Source organism: Amblyomma mixtum, chromosome 9 (genome assembly GCF_055824585.1).
Source record: "Amblyomma mixtum isolate Tamu chromosome 9, ASM5582458v1, whole genome shotgun sequence".
Classification (NCBI taxonomy): Eukaryota; Metazoa; Arthropoda; class Arachnida; order Ixodida; family Ixodidae; genus Amblyomma; species Amblyomma mixtum.
Genome location: NC_143020.1, coordinates 41,296,036 through 41,314,673, shown reverse-complemented (window position 1 = coordinate 41,314,673; position 18,638 = coordinate 41,296,036). Strand labels below are relative to the sequence as shown.

The 18,638-nt window shown below is 49.7% G+C and overlaps 1 protein-coding gene across 3 annotated transcripts in view; it reads left to right on the top strand.

Moving 5' to 3' along the window:
- Positions 1-532: 532 nt before the first annotated feature.
- spas (spastin) overlaps positions 533-18,638 on the top strand; it is an 85,337-nt gene continuing 67,231 nt past the window's right edge. For 2 of the 3 annotated variants that reach the window (XM_089559790.1, XM_089559788.1), the window contains exon 1: positions 533-979. In XM_089559790.1, the coding sequence (XP_089415916.1) occupies positions 610-979 (370 nt within the window). In that variant the 5' untranslated portion in view covers positions 533-609. The remainder of the gene's footprint in view (positions 980-18,638) is intronic. The other variant, XM_089559789.1, reaches the window with a different exon arrangement.

Here is an 18,638-nt window from a genome sequence, read left to right as displayed (position 1 = left end):
TAAATTGATCGAACAAAAGTTTATGTGGACAGCGAAAATTGGTAATATAGACGTCGGTGCACCAGGTTTTTGTCTCTTTCTTGTTTTCTGAAGCCGAAGCATTCGCCGCGTAATTGAAAATCGGGAGCAGCGCGAACTATCAAGTTACGCAACCCAAGGCAGCAGTACATGTGCACGGGCGAGCCTGAAACCCGCTATATCGCGACTGGGTTCGGCACAGATGGCGGACTCGCGTAGTCGCGCGTCGTCTGCCTCGATCGATGGCTGCTGTCCCGAAGCAAATACAAAAAAGAAATTTCGTCACGCCGGCGCTAGGATTAAACCGGCGAGGGCTCGCTGGAAACGTGTACGGGCAAAACTCGCGTAGGCCTGGAGAACTTGGCATCGTGCGCCGGTTCTAGTCGGCGCTCTAAACGCCGGCCACATCGGCCACAGAGCCCGCCAGTCAGATTGAAAGCCGCGATTGGTCCGATGCGAGGTGTCACGTGACCTGTGACGTTTACTCGTCGCGCCGCGGCGCCCCCTAGCGCGGCGGCGTCTGCTCGCGGGAGGAGGAGCGCACGGGAGGAGCAGAGTAGCAGACGAGTGGTTTGTTATGGCGACGTGCAGATGGCTGCCAGCGTTGCCGTGCCGCAGAACTTCGCGAACGACGCCGACGACGAGGACGTCGGCACGCAGGACGCGGCGGGTTGCCGAGGGACGCTGAGGAGCGTGGCTTACATTTTCTACCCGGTGCTTGTGGTGTTCTGGCTTCTGCGATGGCTGTGCAGCCAGGTGCTGGTGGTGTTCGCGTTCGTTTTGCGCGGCAGCCGCAGCGGCGTCCAACGCGAGAGCCATCTGACGGCGGCGGGCGACACCGAGGTCATGGCGGCCGCCAGTGGGGAGCCCGACGCCAATCTGCTCATTCGACAGAAGCAACACCACAAAAAGGCCTTCGACTTCATCTCCAAGGCGCTCAAATACGACGAGGAGAATGATGGTGAGTCCGGGGATCCCTTCGTTTCAGTTACGAGTGACCGTGCGTGGATTACGAAGCTCTCTAACTGCCATACGCTCGCCGACGTCTGCATCGGGGTTTAGGGCTAAATCCGCGCTCGGCAAAACACACGTTCATAGAAAAGCGTTCTATCAGCTGTCCGACCCCTCGCCTGCCTCTTCTCGCCCTTTCCGTTGCGTTTTTCAACCCGTGCGGCCTCACCTTTCCTGGTTGAACGAATTCACGTCATCGCGTTGCGTTCGAAACCGCGTCAAGGGAGTACGAAAACGTTAACTGTGACGGCATGCATAGTACTGCTCCGTTGTCCTGCTAGATGATGCTCACCGAACGAGAGCTTGGGACAGGCGTTGACAAGCCGTGTCAGGAGTTCAAAGTTCCCCGTTACAACGTCCTCTCTTTCCAACTTTTCGGAACGCCTTGCCACTCCTGTCTGCTCGGCAAAGCGTAACGCTTGTCTGCGGAGCTGCGAAAAGGAAAACTGTTTGCGCGAGCAACACAAAAAAGCGTCACGAGGGCGGTGCGTCCGTCCTTTACTGTCGGGAGGTCCTTTTTTTCTTTTTTGCGTGCACGCCTGTAGTGAATGCACCCGCGTCCTCGGCAGGGAAGTTTCCTGCCGCACCTATTCTTTCTCTCGCACTTTCCAGTTGTCTTTTTCACGTTTTTCGTGCCTCCCGTGTAGTTTTCTATCAATTTTTATCTTTTCGAGAAGGACGCGCCGTCTGATGGACGCAGCCAGGTAGCGTTTTCATCTTGGGGTGCGGACCAGCTGGAGGGGTTTTCTTCTGTTGTGCTTCGCAAGCGTGTGTGTTTGGGGCGAGCGCGTGAGCCATTTCGAAATCACTTTTTGGCTCGCTTCGGGCGTGTTCGGGCCTGCACTCTTTTTGTTCTCAGTGTATACACCCGTTCGCAAACGGTCTCAGCCGGTTTTTTGTTTCTTTGCACCTCAATTTAGACCGGCCGTTGTTCTTTCTCTTCTTTAAGCGCGTTCAAATATAGTTTAGAGGCGCCTGCTGTTTGCTCTTCTGTGTAAACGTTTTTTTCAACACCTGCCTCGGGCACGTGAACACGCGCTCGGTAATCTTTCTTCGAAGCCAAACGCACGCGGAGGGTCCGAAGAGGATGCTTAACGCGAACCCGGTGGCAACGTCCTTTGGAACATTGATTTATTGAGAACCCCGGCGGCTGTAGCAGACGAATTTTTTCTGTTGTGTCGCGACTTGTGGCGCCATCTATCGGCGGCCCCGTAAGCAGACGCCCGAGTTGCTGAAAGCTGTGCTTGTTATTGGTTTGTTGCGTTGTGCGTGTTCGTCGCTCGCGTAACCTTCGGTTCGGTTTGGTGAGTTTGCACGGCGCGCGTCTTCGAAGCCCCGCAGGTCGTGATTGTTGCTGTTGGTGTCTTTCTCGGTCGACTCGCTCGGTTTGAACGCGGCGAACCGCGTTGGACCTAGCTGCATGACCACGAAGTTTCCGCTGCTTCGGGCCGTGCGTTGTCTGGGCTAGGGGGGTGGTGGTTGGGAGCCAGGGTGGGCGTTTGTCGAGGAAAGGCTAGTACACACACGCACGCTTCACGCCTGGATTTTGCGCTATCGTGACCGCTGCGTCGGCCACGACCGCTCGGCGTTTTTTTCAGGGTCGTCTCGAGGAAGCTTCGAGCGGGACCGTTATGATCGCCTGCAGTCCCTCTCGGTTTCGGGACCGTTAGCGCTCCGTCGGCGATTGTGTTGCCCATTATACGCACACGTCTGGGTTTTCGAAGTGCTTTGTTTGTTGTGTATTCCGGTTGTAGCGAGCGATGGTGCTTGTTATAAGACTACAATCGCTTTGGGTTTCGTTGCAGACGATCTTGATGCGTGCTCAATCGAAACCTCGTGTAGGTCACAGGTCGTGCCTATAGCAGCGCAGAAACCGTGGTAGCCCCCGAGATATAATCTCGGCTTAGAGATTACTTTGCACTGATTAGAGCTAGATCGCCGCTGACCGCGATAAGGGATCTTTTTTGGAAGCTCCAGGGGTCCAGCGCCAATTACGGCTGTTTGCAACTTTAGGAACCGGAGGTCCGTGCCACATTTCAACGCGGCCAGTTGTGCGGTGATTATAACGATCGTCTAAGCGGAGAGGTTGTGACCTGCCCCGCGCACCGCTATACCCAAGAATGGGCGGCCCAGATTCGCGCCGCGGCGGTTTGTTCGGTGTTTGTATGTGTGTGTGTGTGTGTGTGTGTGTGTGTGTGTGACCTAACCGCTGCAGCCTAGTTTTGCCTGGTTTAAGCGTCGTTCGATCAATCACTCGCCGCTCCGCTCCGTTGCATGCAACTTTTGTTTTTCGGACTTTCGGAACCCCGCCGTTCCGAGAGAGCCGTTCGATGAGTATCGATAGATGGGCGCTCCAATTCTCATCGTGTGGAGCGGGTCTAGACATAATGGTCCGTCCGCCCATAATTAAGTGCACTGGAGTTAGACTCTCACCTGCCCCTTGGAAACCCTTCTGGGTATTATATTCGCCCGTATTGTAAGAACCTGATAGTGGATCCGGCTTGAACTTAGATTTGAGCTTGTACTGAGACTAACAATCGCCTACAGAGCTGATACATGTGCCGTGCAAGTCCGCCGCGCTATAGAGCATTCAGATGGTCCTCAAGAGTCCCTTCTGACGACGAATTGAATTTGGCACATATAGATAGGTTACGGCACTAACGACAGAGAACACAAGTCACCGAAAACTGAGATTTTCTAAGCTTGGACAGGCAACGATACTTTAATGCAGGTGTTTCTGTCACCGCCGACTCGTTTTGCAACCTGGTCGAGCCGGTTCCGGTGCAGATCTCTGAGGCTAGGCCACAACGCGATCCGCTTCGGAATGGGGATCACGGAGTCCTTTTCGGCGCACCGTCTTGATTTGGTCGGCGGGAAAGCGTTGCAGTAATTTCCGAAGCTTTCTCGCCCCAATCCTGCTGTCTTCCTCGATGCTTTTACGCTCCAGCTGATCCACGTGCTTGTTAAACAATGTTCATGCATGTCGGAACGACGGTGGAGGCGAAAAGCTTCGGAAATCGCGGCGAGATTTTCCCGCCGCCCAATTCAAACTACCATATTACTTCATAAAGTCAACGATAAAATTTCAATAAGGAAAGGGTGTCAGGCAGGGAGACACGATCTCGCCAGTGCTATTCGCCGCCTCTTTACTGTAGATATTTTGAGGTCTCAACTGGAAACAGTTGGGGGTAAGAGTTAATGGAGAATACCTAAGTAATCTGCGATTCGCTGGTGGCATTGCCTTGCTAAGGCACTCACGACATGAGCAGCAAAGCATGATCAATGAGTTAGACAGGCAGAGCAGAACAGTAAGTCTTAAAATTAGTATGAAGAAAAAGAGTAATGTTCAGCAGTCTCGTAAGAGAACAGCAGTTCAAAATTGATAGCGAGGTGCTGGAAGTAGTAAGAGAATATGTCTACTTAGGGCAGGTAGTGACCGCAGATCCGGATCATGAGAGGGAAATAACTAGAAGAATAAGAATGGGGTGGAGCGCATATGGCAGCTTCTCTCAGATCATGAGTTCACCAATATCAGTCAAGATAAAAGTATACAACAGCTCTGTTTTGCCGGTACTCACCTATGGGGCAGAAACGTGGAGGCTAAGAAAGAGGGTTCAGCTTAAGTTAAGGACAACGCAGCGAACTATGCAAAGAAAAATGACAGGTGTAACGTTGAGAGACCTCAAGCGGGCGGATTGGGTGAGGGGACGAACACGGGTGAATGACATCCTAGTCGAAATCAAGGGGAAGAAATGGGCTTGGGCAAGGCATGTAATGCGAACGGAAGATAACCACCGCTGGTCCTCAAGGGTAATGGAGTGGATTCCAAGAGAAGGCGGCGGAAAGTTAGGTGGGCGGATGAGCTTAAGAATGTGGGAATACAGTGTCCGCAACTGGCGAAGGACTGGACTAATTGGAGAGACATGGGAGAGACCTTTGCCCTGCAGTGGGCGCAGTCAGGCTGATGATGAATTCAAAGTGGCACGCAGAGAAAAGGACCCAGTGTTCACCATTTTGAAGCAGATTGCGCCATAGCCTTGCCTCCGTGATCTGCGCAGCCATTCTACTGCCGGCTAAACCAAAAACTTGCGCACGCAGTCTAATGCACACTTGCCTGTTATGTTACACATCATTTTCTTTCTTTACACCCCTCCAGTGCCGCCGCGATGGCTCATTGGTTATGCCGCTCGGCTGCTAACCCGAAAGACATGCGTTCGATCCAGGCCGCGGCGGTCCAATTTCGATGGGTGCGACGTCAGTGCATGTTCCAGAACCCTATGGGGTCGAAATTATCCGGGGCCCTCCACTACTGCTTCCCTCATAGCCCGAGTCGCTTCGGGACGTTAAACCAAACTTTATATCCTCTTCCCAGCCTCCCAGCCTCTTTTCGGGCCTCCGTGTCAGCGGACACCCGCTGACGACCTTTAAAGCGGGCCCTATATGTGCGATGTTGTGCGTTGTTCATTCTACAAACTATTAATTTCTGAAACTACGTCTTATTATTTCGTGTGGTCCTTTAGATGTGGAATAGTGCATTCGATGTGGTCGTTAGTACTTCTGGCGCTCCCAGTCCGTGACGTCATTGTGGGAACCCTAGGTGGTCGAGCTTCGGGTGTTGTAGTAGAGCCACTGAGCTTAATTATTACGAGGCTTGTAGCCCAGCGTAAGTAATATCCGTAGTCGTTTCTAGAATTTCGAAAACTCTGTTGCCCTCGGCGCTGTGGTCCTGTTAATTTTGTCCATTTCGACGAGTTACGTGTACTGGAGAGGTTTTAATAGGGGAGTAATTACTCATTGACACCCGCACGGGCGCAGCCATACGGCTACAAGGGAAAGCTATACAGCTTTCTCAGAAACTTCGCAGTTAAAGAAAAATTCTTCCTGGTCCGGGGTTCGAACCCGGCACCACTGCTTCACCGGAGCAGTCGCTCTACTAACTGAGCTAACCGGGACGGCAAGCTTATGGTAGGGCAAGAGCGAATTGATCAATAACTCGAAGTGGGAACTGTGTTGGTCAAATGTTTAGGGGAATCCCCCAAGGTGGAGTTGATTTGTAATAAGGGAGTAATTACTCATTGCTTACTCATTGCTTACTCATTGCTTACTCATTACTCATTGCATTGAGAGGTTGCTTTGCCTACAACCTTCTCGAAAGCGCATGTATTTTGGTGCGATGATGCAGCCAAAATTTGTCGGCCACAGCACCCAGGGTAACCGCGTTCTCTATAATTGCGGAGCCTAACAGTTAACTATTCATTATTGGTTAAACGCACTGCTCGTTGTTAGCACGTCATAGCTGTGTTGTTAGGTGCTACACCGCTGACATTGCTATGCCGAAAAAAGCGCTGTTGTAACTCAAAAAGCCTATTAAAAAAAAATTATGCAAAGTTTTAGGCGAGACACCCTGTATGTAAATTTATCGTTTTCCATCGAAAATCGTCGTCGTCAGCCTTTGCGCAAACGCTGAATGAGAACACCGAGCTGTAACGGCCACGAGACGGCCTGACCTCGCTTTACGAAACAGCAGCGAGAAGAAAAAAACCTCTACTAATATTATCCAACGGCGGTAGAACTTGTGCCACCTTATTAGAGCTTATTAGCGCACACGTGGTGGAATGGTCTCAGTATATGTAAGGGAGTAACGTCTATTGCATTGGCGAATTTCCCGCGTCTATGCCGTCGTTCTCGACGTACAATTTTACTCCGCAGTAACCATCCTATGTCGCCCTTTGCGCCCACCTGGATATTGAATATTGTAGAGGATATATATGCCAGACATCGTAGGAGCGCTGAGGTGTGACGCTGTTAACGATTTTCCTAATGAGTTAAGGTTAATGAGTTCAATTGATGCCAAAATTTGGAAAAAAAAAATGCCCCATTCATATGGCTTCGACCTGTACTTTCGTGATCGAAATTCGCTCTGTAAGGAACGTAGTAGCGAAACAAACCGTTCATGCGCCTGCAGGTTTCGATGTAGGTGAGCTTTTTTTTTTTTTGTGAGACTGTGTCAGCTGTTATCTAGTCTGAGTGCCTTGCTTTAAGCTTCAGGTATTAAGTCGCGCCGACTCATGGCTTTATGATTGGTTGGTACCACCGAAAACTGGCGGGCATTGTGTTTTTTGCGTATAGCCCCGCGCGGGCTTTTTGAATTTCGCGCGGACTCGCTGACTGTGGACATGTACAGTCTTTGTCAAAAGTAACCAGGCTGCATGGTTTGCTTCTAGCTCGTACAGTGGAGCCCTTACAACATCCCTGAAGCTGCAATGGTCGTTAAAGGTAAGGACTGGGGGTCTGCTTACCTTTCAACACCTTTCGATCCTTAGGAAAGCCACCAGGGCTCCACTATACAAGCTAGAAGCAAACCATGCAGCCTTGTTACTTTTGACAAAGACTGTACTACGACGGTCCGGGCGAGGCGCCAGCGACGACTGTTCCGCTTCTGGAGCATTTCTCTGCGCAAGGTCGATGCGATGGACGGATGGAATGCGCGTAATTTTGGGCTTTTCATTGTTTATGCTTTCTGGGACGTCTCCTGGTCGGCGCAATTTGGCTCCGCCCGTGGCGGCATCCGCGAATATAACGAATTTCTGGCGGCGAACGCGCCAGCGATTCTCTTGTACCCTTTCTGGAATTCAGCCAAGGATGGCGAACGTCGTGCTGTGCTCGGGAATCGATATCCCCCCCTCCCCTCTAGAGACACACACTTTTCCTTTCTGTGTTTGAGGACAACGAAGGAATGAGAATAAACAGAACTGAATTCTGCCGTATAATAACGTTCTTTCGCAAAGTGTCTGGGGCGTTCTATAGTGGCGGTGAAATCGCTCCGTTATTCGCGCCTCGAGGGCTCCTGTCGCTGTGTTGGGTATAAGTGGCCCGGCGACGGCTATTGTCTTCACTGGGTCGCTTATATGCGGCTTTTCAGCCGCTTTGTGAGGGGAAGGCGCGACGAATATGTGGAGATAAGACGCGATTACCGGATTTACGGGCGACAGTTGTAACGGTGCTGGCGGTGGTGTGGGTGTCAATCTCTGAGGCGTGAGACATAGGAAAATGGCAGCAAGAGATCCTCATCGCAGATGCAGAGTGGTCGGAAAAGTCGCACAGAAAGTAATAATTCAATAATTCGTAATATACACGGTAGTACGATGCGGTTTTCACATAAAGATGTGTATTTTTTTCTTTCATAACTTCACCGTGCTTGTCTATACTCTCGAATTACTGAATTCCGACTACTTCTGTTACTTTTGGATCACCCATGGATTTTGGGTAGGGATTTCGAGCTGGTCGTAGAGGAAAGACAACACGTTATGACGTTCTATGGGCAGTGTGAGTTGGCATCCGGTCTATGTTGATGTAAACAGGATGCGGTGATGGGGAATTGGTATGTTTTTTTTTTGAACAGTTTATTCCCAAAACCCTGAGAATAAGGAGCAGACGAAAAAGCTAAGTTTTTTGCTTGAGGGGGTCTGTGGCTTTATACGGATTCGAAACAAAAACAAGGTGGAAACAGAGGCAGTTCACGCAAAGCACTGAGTAACACACTTTCTGGAATAAAAACAAAAAATCGCGCTCTACGGCGGCAAAGGAAGGCTCAGGGAGAAAAATTGGTAGATGAACTGTGAAGAAACTAATCTGCTCTGTTTGCGAAATGTAACTTGAAAGCACTTGGGGGAAGACCGCATGGATCAGTTGGAGTGGTGTTGCAGTTATTTAAAAGATCAGATAGCAGGTATTTCAGGGTTTGTTTCCCGTATTTCGTGCGGGTGCGTGGAAGCGCCCATGCGCCGGTTGATCTGGTCAATACAAGTCTTGGCTTTAGTTTGGCACGGTACAAAAGAAACTTGTAGATTGCAGATGGAGAAAACCGAATGCAGTAGAGTAAACGATACTCAAAGAACACACTGGCACAGGTAAGCTTGTATACTCTGCAAAAAAAAAAAAATAAAAAAAATTGCTGTATGAGCAGTATAATTGACTCCCGCAATAAGTCTGACCGCTTTCTTTTGCAGCATTAACGGTCTGTTGAGGTTTGTTTCTGATGTAGTGCTCCACATGTAGTGAGAATAGGAAATATGCGGCTGAAATAATGAATGATACATTATCAATTCTCAACGCGGAGTGAAATTGTATCCACGTATTTCATACAGGGTGTTTCACCTAAGACTTTCTGCAATATTTAAAAATAACCTATTTGAATTAGATGCGCGCTTTTTCTGGCATAGTATTGTCAGTGGTGTAGTACATCATAATGCAGGTAAGACGTGCTAACTAGCAGGCTTGTTAACCAATATTTAATAGTTAACTTTTAAACTATTACCGTTGGGCTCCTTAATTATTGAGAGGCATGTAGCCCACCGTAAGTAATGTCCATATGCGTTTTTAGAATTTCGAGAACGCGATTATCCTCGGCGCTGTGGCCCAACAAATTTTGGCTATTTCGACGAGTTAGGTTCACTGGAGAGGTTGCTTTGCCTGCAAGCTTCTCAAACCGCATGTATTTTGGCGCGATGCAGGCGAAATTTGTTGGGCCACAGCGCCGAGGAGAATCGCGTTCTCGAAATTCTAAAAACCGATATGGACATTACTTACGGTGGGCTACATGCCTCTCAATAACTAAGGAGCCCAACGGTAATAGTTTAAAAGTTAACTATTAAATAGTGGTTAACAAGCCTGCTAGTTAGCACGTCTTAGCTGCATTATGATGTACTACACCACTGACAGTGCTATGCCAGAAAAAGCGCGCATCTAATTCAAATAGCTTATTTTTAAAAATTGCAGAAAGTCTTAGGTGAAACACCCTGTATACCTGCTGCATAGTGTTAACGCATGTAAGGCACACACGCGTTCGTCTATTCTTTTCAGCGTGTCCCCTCGTCGTGTTGGCGTTTTGCTGTTGATAACAACGGTGTTAATAGACATCTTTAGCATACCGGAGACGTATTTGCGGAGACTAGTCCCGCTCCCTTGTCTTTGCGCATGCGCAGGAGTCGTCCGGTAAACCGGTATATACGTCACCGCTAGTACATCTCCGGTAAGCTAAGAACGTCTAAATAACGGCTACGTTAATGCGTGGCACTGTAGCTGCCCTTCTGCGGTCATTGATCCCCTCCCCCCTGCCGAGGGTTGGCCGAGTCCATTTAGGCTGCTGTTCGATTACATTCGTCGAACCGCACGGCGAAGAAATTGACGCACGCGCAATATGGTATACGCATTTCCGCTAGGTTTTGAGCCTTTCCATTTTTTTAAGCATTTGCATGTTAATTACAAGCGCGGAATTCTGTGCATGCCAGCGCACCAATTCGGCGAACACACTGTCGTGGAGCAGTGAACAAACAAAACAAAGCACTCATCTGGTTGTAAGGCGATCATCGTTCAGTTTTGTGTTTTTTTTTTTGTATTCCCGCAACATATATTTGTGGCATTCGTTACCTGGATTTGTGCTCTCCAGCACACTAATTCCGCACTCGCCCCACTGGTGCACTGCATATACCGGGTGTTTCAGCGAACACTTTCAAAAATTCTCATAAGTAGAATTTTCTTGATAAAGATATGGCTTTTGCAGCATAGTATTACCAATGTTGGCGGACACCAGAAAACCGGTGAATCGTATTAGGTAGTAAACTGCATGGTTCACTAATTTTTAATAATTAACGTTTTTAACTATTACAGTTAGGCGCCTAGTTGCAATTAGATATTTGTAGCCGGTCGTTAGTAATAGGCATATCAGTTTTTAGAATTTCGAAAGTGCGATTATCCTCGGCGCTGTGGCTCGACAAAATTTGGCTTTTTCGACTAGTTACGTGCACTAAAGGGGATACTTTGCCTGCATGCTTTCGATAGCGCGTGTATTTTTCGCCCGATGCAGCCAAACTTTGTCGAGCCACAGCGGTGAGGGTAATTGCGTTTTCGAAATTCTAAAAACTGATATGGCTATTACTAACGACCGGCTACAAATATCTAATTGCAACTAGAAAAAGTTCATTATTAAAAATTAGTGAACCAGTTTACTACCTAATACGATTCACCGGTTTTCTGGTGTCCGCCAACATTGGTAATACTATGCTGCAAAAGCCATATCTTTACCAAGAAAATTCTACTTATGAGAATTTTTGAAAGTGTTCGCTGAAACACCCGGTAGTTGTCAGTGCACGTGGCCTTGGAAAAATGAGGGCGCCAGTCTTTTCTAACCCACCCAACAGGCCGCAGCACTCGCGTCGTCGGACCTTTGGCAGTTTCCCTAATGGCGTAGTCCAATCTTTGATCCATAGCAGTCTTGCGTCCTCCCCTAACTCAAACTTCGGCGGGCGATTTGGATTCAGATTCTGGATTCCAGTCGCGCTGGATCGGCCCCGCGCAGCCAGGTGCACGTCTTGTGTTCCATTCGGCGATCCCTATTTTCTGACACCGCGACGAATTTTGGGCGCTCTTAGCGCCTGCACCGGCGAAAATTTCAATGCACTGCGCTGTTAGTGCGGGCTTTCATTTCTATTCATTTACACAATAATGCAGGCCCTAGCAGGAGGAGCGATGCTATGCAACACAACTGCAAAGAACGCTGCAAGAAATTTGAAACACAAAGCCGATAAGTTTGATGGCGTCAGTCTTCTATTCCTTCAATGCAGTCAATGTCACGCAGTGTTCTCAAAGGTGAAGCATTCCATTCTATTTCGGTGCGAGGGAAGGAGTATTTAAATAGGTTTGTTCTGGCGGTTATTGGAGTTAGCGAATGAGAGTGGCGATGTGTTGTTGGCCTAACAATGTTGCAAGCAAGGAGGAGAAGCTCATTTCACACCCGGGCACGTCGTTATGTGTACACTGGCTCGATCGTTTTACGCATCCTGCGCTTAATTCGCTTACATCGGGCGCCAGGGCTTTCCGCCGCAGAGGGGTCCCCATATAAAAGCTGCAGGTCTGTTAACACAGAGCCAGCTCCGTTGCACAGCTGCGCTGTCGTCGTCGTGGCACAGAAACGTGCAGCTGCATTGCACTCGTTCGCAGTGGGGTCCAGAGTTATACCCGTGCGCAAGGGTTATAATTGGAAGTGTCACTCCGTTTCTGTACGGGTCGCTTTTCCCCCTAATGGAATGAGTGACCCGCTTTGCCCGGGTATCGTTTCGGGCGAGGGTGTATGCACGCAGTGCTCTTCGGGCGCCAGACGTGCTGGGGCATAACAAAAACAAACAAAAGGAAAGGGGCTACGCCTGATACGCCTCGTTGCTTCGTGCGCTGTGCACGTTTGTTAAAACGCCGTCGCTTGCTGTAAGTACGCGTATGTGTGCTCACGGTATATGGGCAGGTTTGACGAAGGGTTCACTGGCCCCGTTTGTACGTGCTCTTTAATTTTGAGTTATAATTGAGTTTACGAGGGGGGGAATGTTTATATTAGTTTTTTTTTTTTATGGTGCTTTAGTTTTAGGCTAGCGCGCGGTTGTTTCCCAGGCATTTGATGTACCGACTCGCGCGCGCTGGGAAATTGTCTCGTTAGAGGGGCGGTCACATTTATAGTGCCCGCCGTGAGCGAAAGCGAAATCTGTGTAGGGTTTGGATTTGTTTGCATTGTTTCCGGCTGTCGCTACGTCCACCGCTTATAATTGTTGTACCCTTTAAGCCTGCTGTACACGTTTCACTGGCCTACTATACATGGGACTGTTAAATTGTTACGTCCGTTTGACTCAAGTGTAACCGGCCGTGCCGCGTAGGCCTGTTATGGGTTTTTATTAACTTGTTATAATCGCCGCTCCGTCTGCCGGGAGAAATTTAGGTGGGCGGATGAGATTACGAAGTTTGTCGGGATACGGTGGGCGCAGCTGGCGAAGGACAGGGTTAACTGGAGAGACATGGGAGAGGGTTTTGCCCTGCAGCTGGCATAGTCGGGCTGATCATCATTATGGTTATGATAATTATGATATTCTTGTTACACGGTGTCGCACCAACAGTTTGTGTTCAGCGCCCTCTGTTTCAGTCGAAATGCAAGGTGTGCCGCTGCTTCGCGTCGAACGCGATCGCCGCGTAGAGCTTCCCTTGACTGGCACCAAACTCTTCTGGCGCCACCGTCGCCACTCGTTGGTTTGCACATGCGCAGTCGACCCGCAGGTTCTGCCTGAAAACCTCTTGAAAGCGAATTGTGTCAGGTGAAGTAATCGCAGTGTCTTAAAATCGCTGTCGTCGGATGGTTCAGAATTTTGGTATGGGCTTCTTGAATGATAAAGCTGAAAGAATCGCGACCAGAAATTTCCAGCGTGTGTCTTTCATATCTGGTTTCATCTGTATTTCGCAGTGTTCTTTCGTCTTTTAATGGTGTAGTATCATTGGATGGGGCAGATTTGTATTTTTGCGCGTATTTTGTTTGATAACATTGAAGCCCATACGGGTACACAAATTTTTATCGCTAACTTGGTAGTATAGAGAGCCCAGTCCTATACAACTGCCTTCGCGTGAGCCTATAGCCTCTGTTTTTTCTTTGCGGTTGCCATCACGGCCGGCTGTGCCAAAGTATCGCAAAACACATGTGTAACCCCTTCGTAGCCTACGTAACTTGTCTGGTGTCAGTAAGATGGCATACCGGACATTCGTTTCTCTTCGAATTCGCCTCATCCGCGTTATCGCCGCGTCACAGCTATTTAATGACCTGGTGAAATACGTTCAAAAGACGCCATCCTCTTTAACTGCACCCAACTGACCGCTGTGCAGACGCTAGAAAAATTTCCTGGGGCCCGATTGCATTAAGGCATTCCGAATTACCTTGTCTATGGCATCGTTTCCGTCGCACATCGTGAAATCTTTTCTGATCGCTTGCATGCGAATTGTTTCGTAATTCTAGTAATTTTAATTCCATTTTTCTGCTTACTCCTGCATACTACTGTACTTCCTACTCTTTTGTTACGTAACCCATCGTGCTTAGTTCAGCGCGCGGGAGCCGGCTGGGTATTTTAAATACCCTGCCAGGCCCGTCCGGCCCTGATTTCAGTCGCGCACTTCGCTAGAACTGTGTAGGCTCTGAAGTTGCAGTACGCCGCCTTTGAGACCCTGCTCTTACCATGTACAGAGGGCAAAGTACATGTCTAGAACGACCGAACTGTGTGTTCTGCAGCTCCCAAAGCCGCTGCGACCAGGAAGGTAAACAAATTACGATTACCTCCTGTGAGTTTAACAGCACATGCTTACGTCCAGACCATTTTTAACCATATGTTGTCACTAGATATCGCGTGTTCAACCCTAAACACAGCCAGAACGCGTTCTAGGCAACCATTTTGCCCTCTGTACACCGTGCGCGCAGTCAGGAAAAGCGGAACCGCTGTCCGTACGTCGTCCCAGTGGACAACAAACAGCTGTCGTGCCCTTCTCTGGCATCGCGAGCCGGCCCATCAGGTTACAAACAGTTCACGTGCCTGGCCACAGATGACGCGACAGTTCCTGTAAGGTTGAAAATGTTGACCCTTCAGGCGGCCATTTTTTTTAAACGTTCGTACTTGGATATGCTGTCAAGCGCTGCGATTGAACCACCAGGCGACTATTTTTCTTGATTGATTGATGATTGTATGTGCGACGTCTTCACCACTGGCAACTCTGCTTTCGAGCGTTCGTTTGACAGCGGGACAGCTGGCGAGCGAAATCGTCCCTTGTTTGCGTTGTGTGTCCGCTTAGCGCGAGCGCTCCATCCGTCCCGCGGCACTGCCCACTCGTCATCGTCTTCTATGTACGTAGCAAAAATCTGTGCTTTCGCACTGATTCGAATGTAGTCACCATTCCATGGAGTTTTTTGTCTGCTTGTTGTTGACAGCTAACGAGGCGCTACGGCCGCTGTTTTTATACCCTTCGCATGAGCATCGGCTGCGTAAGCGTAAGCATGAATGTTCAGTGCGTTGCCATCGAGTAAACTGTACTCCATCGAACAGGTTCCTGACATATCTGCTACAGAAGACCGTAGCCGGCGATAACTTTCCGTTATTTTTTGTCGCAGAAGTATAGGTCTCACAAGTGGAACCATTCAATTTTTTTTTGTACGTCGCGAAATGTTTTGCAGAACGCAAAATGGTGGTAACATCGGAGCGGAGAAATTGAAGTCAGCTTAGGTCGATATGTTTCCACTTGCTAATGATAGAACGGCCACTTTCGTTGAAAACGAAGCTTTCGTGGTTGGAATATCGCCACAATATGGCTATTTCCTTAGGAATAAAGGCTGCATTGGACGTCAGGCGAGTTTTTTTTTTTTGGTTTGTTGAATAGAACAGGTGAGCCTGAATATTGAAGTAATTTCCATGTCTTTGTTGACAGTGCGCTTCTGTCGCTTAACGAAGGGAACAACTGAAGTGCGAAAATAAAAAGAAAAAAACGCAGTAGTACGGGAGTAATTACTCATTAGGAAAGGAAAGCTGTACAGCTTTCCTTTGTACAGCTTGCCGTCCCGGTTAGCTCAGTTGGTAGAGGGACTGCTCCGGTCAAGCGGTGGTCCCGGGTTCGAACCACGGACCAGGACGAATTTTTCTGCGAAGATTCTGCGAAAGCTGTTTAGCTTTCCTTTATAGCCGTATGGCTGCGTTCAAATGGACGTCAATGAGTAATTACTCCCTTATTACAAATGTACCCCACCGTGGGGGGATTCCCCTAAACGTATGACCAAAATAAAGCAGTATTACATACACGCGTCTTCCTCGTAGTAAGCATCAGTTGCTGGCAGTCAAAGGAACTCGAAAAGCCCAGCTGTCGCGTTTCGTTCAGAACAAAAAGGTGGTCGGTGGCCTTTTAAATGACCCCGTAAGACTGCCGTCGTCTAATAAATCTCGGCTGGAGAACGCAAGATCGTGTTGCACTCTGTCGTAGGCGGCAGTGAAACCGGAACTAGACCGGAACGCGAGTAATTTCCGCCCTCGCTGTTTACGCCACGAAGGATGCACCGCCTTCGCGACGCGCCTTCTTCCCGTGACGTCATCGCGTGGACACACCTCGGAGTAGGTGGTGACGTCACAGTGGAGCAGCGTTTCGTGGTATACTCCCGACTTTGGCGGCGGAGCAAAACTTGCTTGCAGATTGAAGCGGGCAGGTGACGCGATCGTGAGAGCTGTAGCAAAGCCACTGGAGCTAAGAAAGAGCCGACGATAGCTGCATGTTTGTTTCAGGTGTACATTGTGTCTGCAGCACCGCGGTGCAGCGAAAGCAGTGTTGTTGGTGCTGACCCGAAAGACGTGGGTTCGATCCCTGCCGCGGCGGTTGAATTTCTTTGGAGGAGAAATTCCAGAGGCCCGTGTACTGTGCGATGTCAGTGCACGTTAAAGAACCCCAGGTGGTCGAAATTTCCGGAGCCCTCCACTACGGCGTCCCTCATAGCCTTAGTCGCTTTGGGACGTTAAACCCGGTAAGCCAAACCAGCAGCGTTGTTGGTGTTGGAGTCGGGTTCTCCGCACCCTGTGTTCCGACCTAGCGTGGCGCTCAGGGCGCTTGATTATATCTGTGGGAACTGCACTGTATTGAATTCATTATAATCGGTGCATTAGCGGAAGTTGTTTTGAAGGCTATATGTAGGTGAAGTGTGTGCGGAAAGTTCGCTATTGAGACGACCGCATGGCCGTGTCAATAGTTTGGGCGAGCATTCCATGGTTCACCGGCAGCGAAACCCGATGTCCAGGAAAAGTGGTGTCCCAAAACCCACGTGACCAGGCGAAGAATAATTTTTTTTTTCTGACGGTGCGGCGGCAATAGAACCAAGCACCTTCAGACTGCAAAGCGAGCACACCACAAAACTGCGGTGCTTAATTCTTGGCGAACAAAGGTATACCTAATGCATGCCTTGCCTTGCGGCGAATGAGTAGGTGTGTCGTTGGAAAGGAAGTAATCTTTTAAGGCGGAAGCCTCGTTGTAAGCAGAAGTTCTCGATATACATGTCACGCTTTTCAATTGGTCGAAACGGTCGTGACGTCACAGTGCGCGAATTTCAAAAGGGGCCTATTGCACTTTGGCTACTAACCGTGCAACCAATTAAAGGGATCGTATAGTGATGCTCCAAGTAAGTGGGACTGAGTTTAGTTAATTGCCTAATTGAACAAGTAGCCTAATTAACCTTTCTAATCAGGCCAGATAAATAAATAAATCCGAGAAGGAAATTGGCCGAGCTTGGGAATCGAACCAGGGTCTCCGAAGTGCGAGACGGGCACGCTAACCACTCGGCCATGCCAGCTCGATGGTTTCAAATAACATAGGCGCGTCTAGTGAATACGGTGTCTTCGTTCACTCCCATATTCCTTCTCACTACTTCTGGCTCTCACACTGACACGATCCAAGCGCTACAAACGCACACACAACAAGCCACTAGGCTCATCAAACGTGTGGCACACAGAAAATCGGGCCTACGGGAACCAAACACGCTTCGACTAACACAGGCTTGCATCACCAGTAGAATAACATATGCACTGCCGTATCTGCCCCTCTTAGCGAAAGATAGAGAACGCCTAGACGGCCTCATTCGGAGCAGTACGCGCCCAGCTTTACGCCTTCCCCCATGCACTTCCACAGAGCGCCTTCTTCGACTAGGAATACATAACACTTTCGAGGAACTCTGTGAGGCCACCAAAACGGCACAACTAGCCAGACTCACACGCACCCCTGCAGGACGAGCTCTGCTGCAGTCTCTTCGCATATCGCCTGTCGGCGTTATACCCGGCACTGACACCATCCCCACTCCCATAAGAGCTGCAGTTCAGATACCCCCCCCCTCCCTAAACACATGCACCCGGAGCGCTATCAAAAGCGCAGAGAGGCCCGGGCCTTAGCACTACAGAGAGCTTACGGAGAGGATCCCAATGTAGCATATACTGATGCCTCGCTCTACGCATCAGGCGCACAGGCAGCTATAGTGGCTGGCTGTTCGCAGTGACGGCCGCCCCATCACGGCAGGAACCATTCTTACCTCAACCATAACCACGGCAGAGGAAGCGGCTATCGCTCAAGCCATCTCCTCTTCAGCCGCTACCAAAATTATATCCGATTCGCAAACAGCAATCCTAAATTATAGCACTGGTCGTATCTCTCGGCAAGCCAGCAGCATACTCCGACGCTGGAATCCCTCCAGAACCGTAACGCTCATCTGGGCGCCAGCACATGCCGGACTACCCGGAAACGAGGAGGCGCATGCCCTCGCCCGAGATCTTACCCTCCGGGCGGGTGAGCACACCGCCTCCTCCGTCGAAGGCGGGTGCCTGTTAAATTTCAGTGACATCCTACAACACTATCGTTCCAACAGACAGATATACGCACCTCCTCACCCTTCGCTATCAACCACGCAATCAACTTTCTGGCGCAGGCTTCAAACTCGCACACTCCCATACCCGATAGTCATGCACGGACGCTTCCCTGACCTATTCTCCTCCTCCTGTCGACTATGTGGCAAACCAGGCGACTTTCTGCATGTTCTGCTCACCTGTTCCACTTACCCGCACCCCCCTCCCCCAGAGGTGGCACTCACTCACTGGGAACAGCTGATGTCCAGTTCAGCACTCCAAGACCAACGACTCGCCATCACCAGTGCCTCTAACAGGCTGTGGCCCTCCAGGGTCTGGCACACCATTTGTAAGGGAGGAACCCACTGTGTGGGCCACTCCCGCAGGCCATGAGGGGGG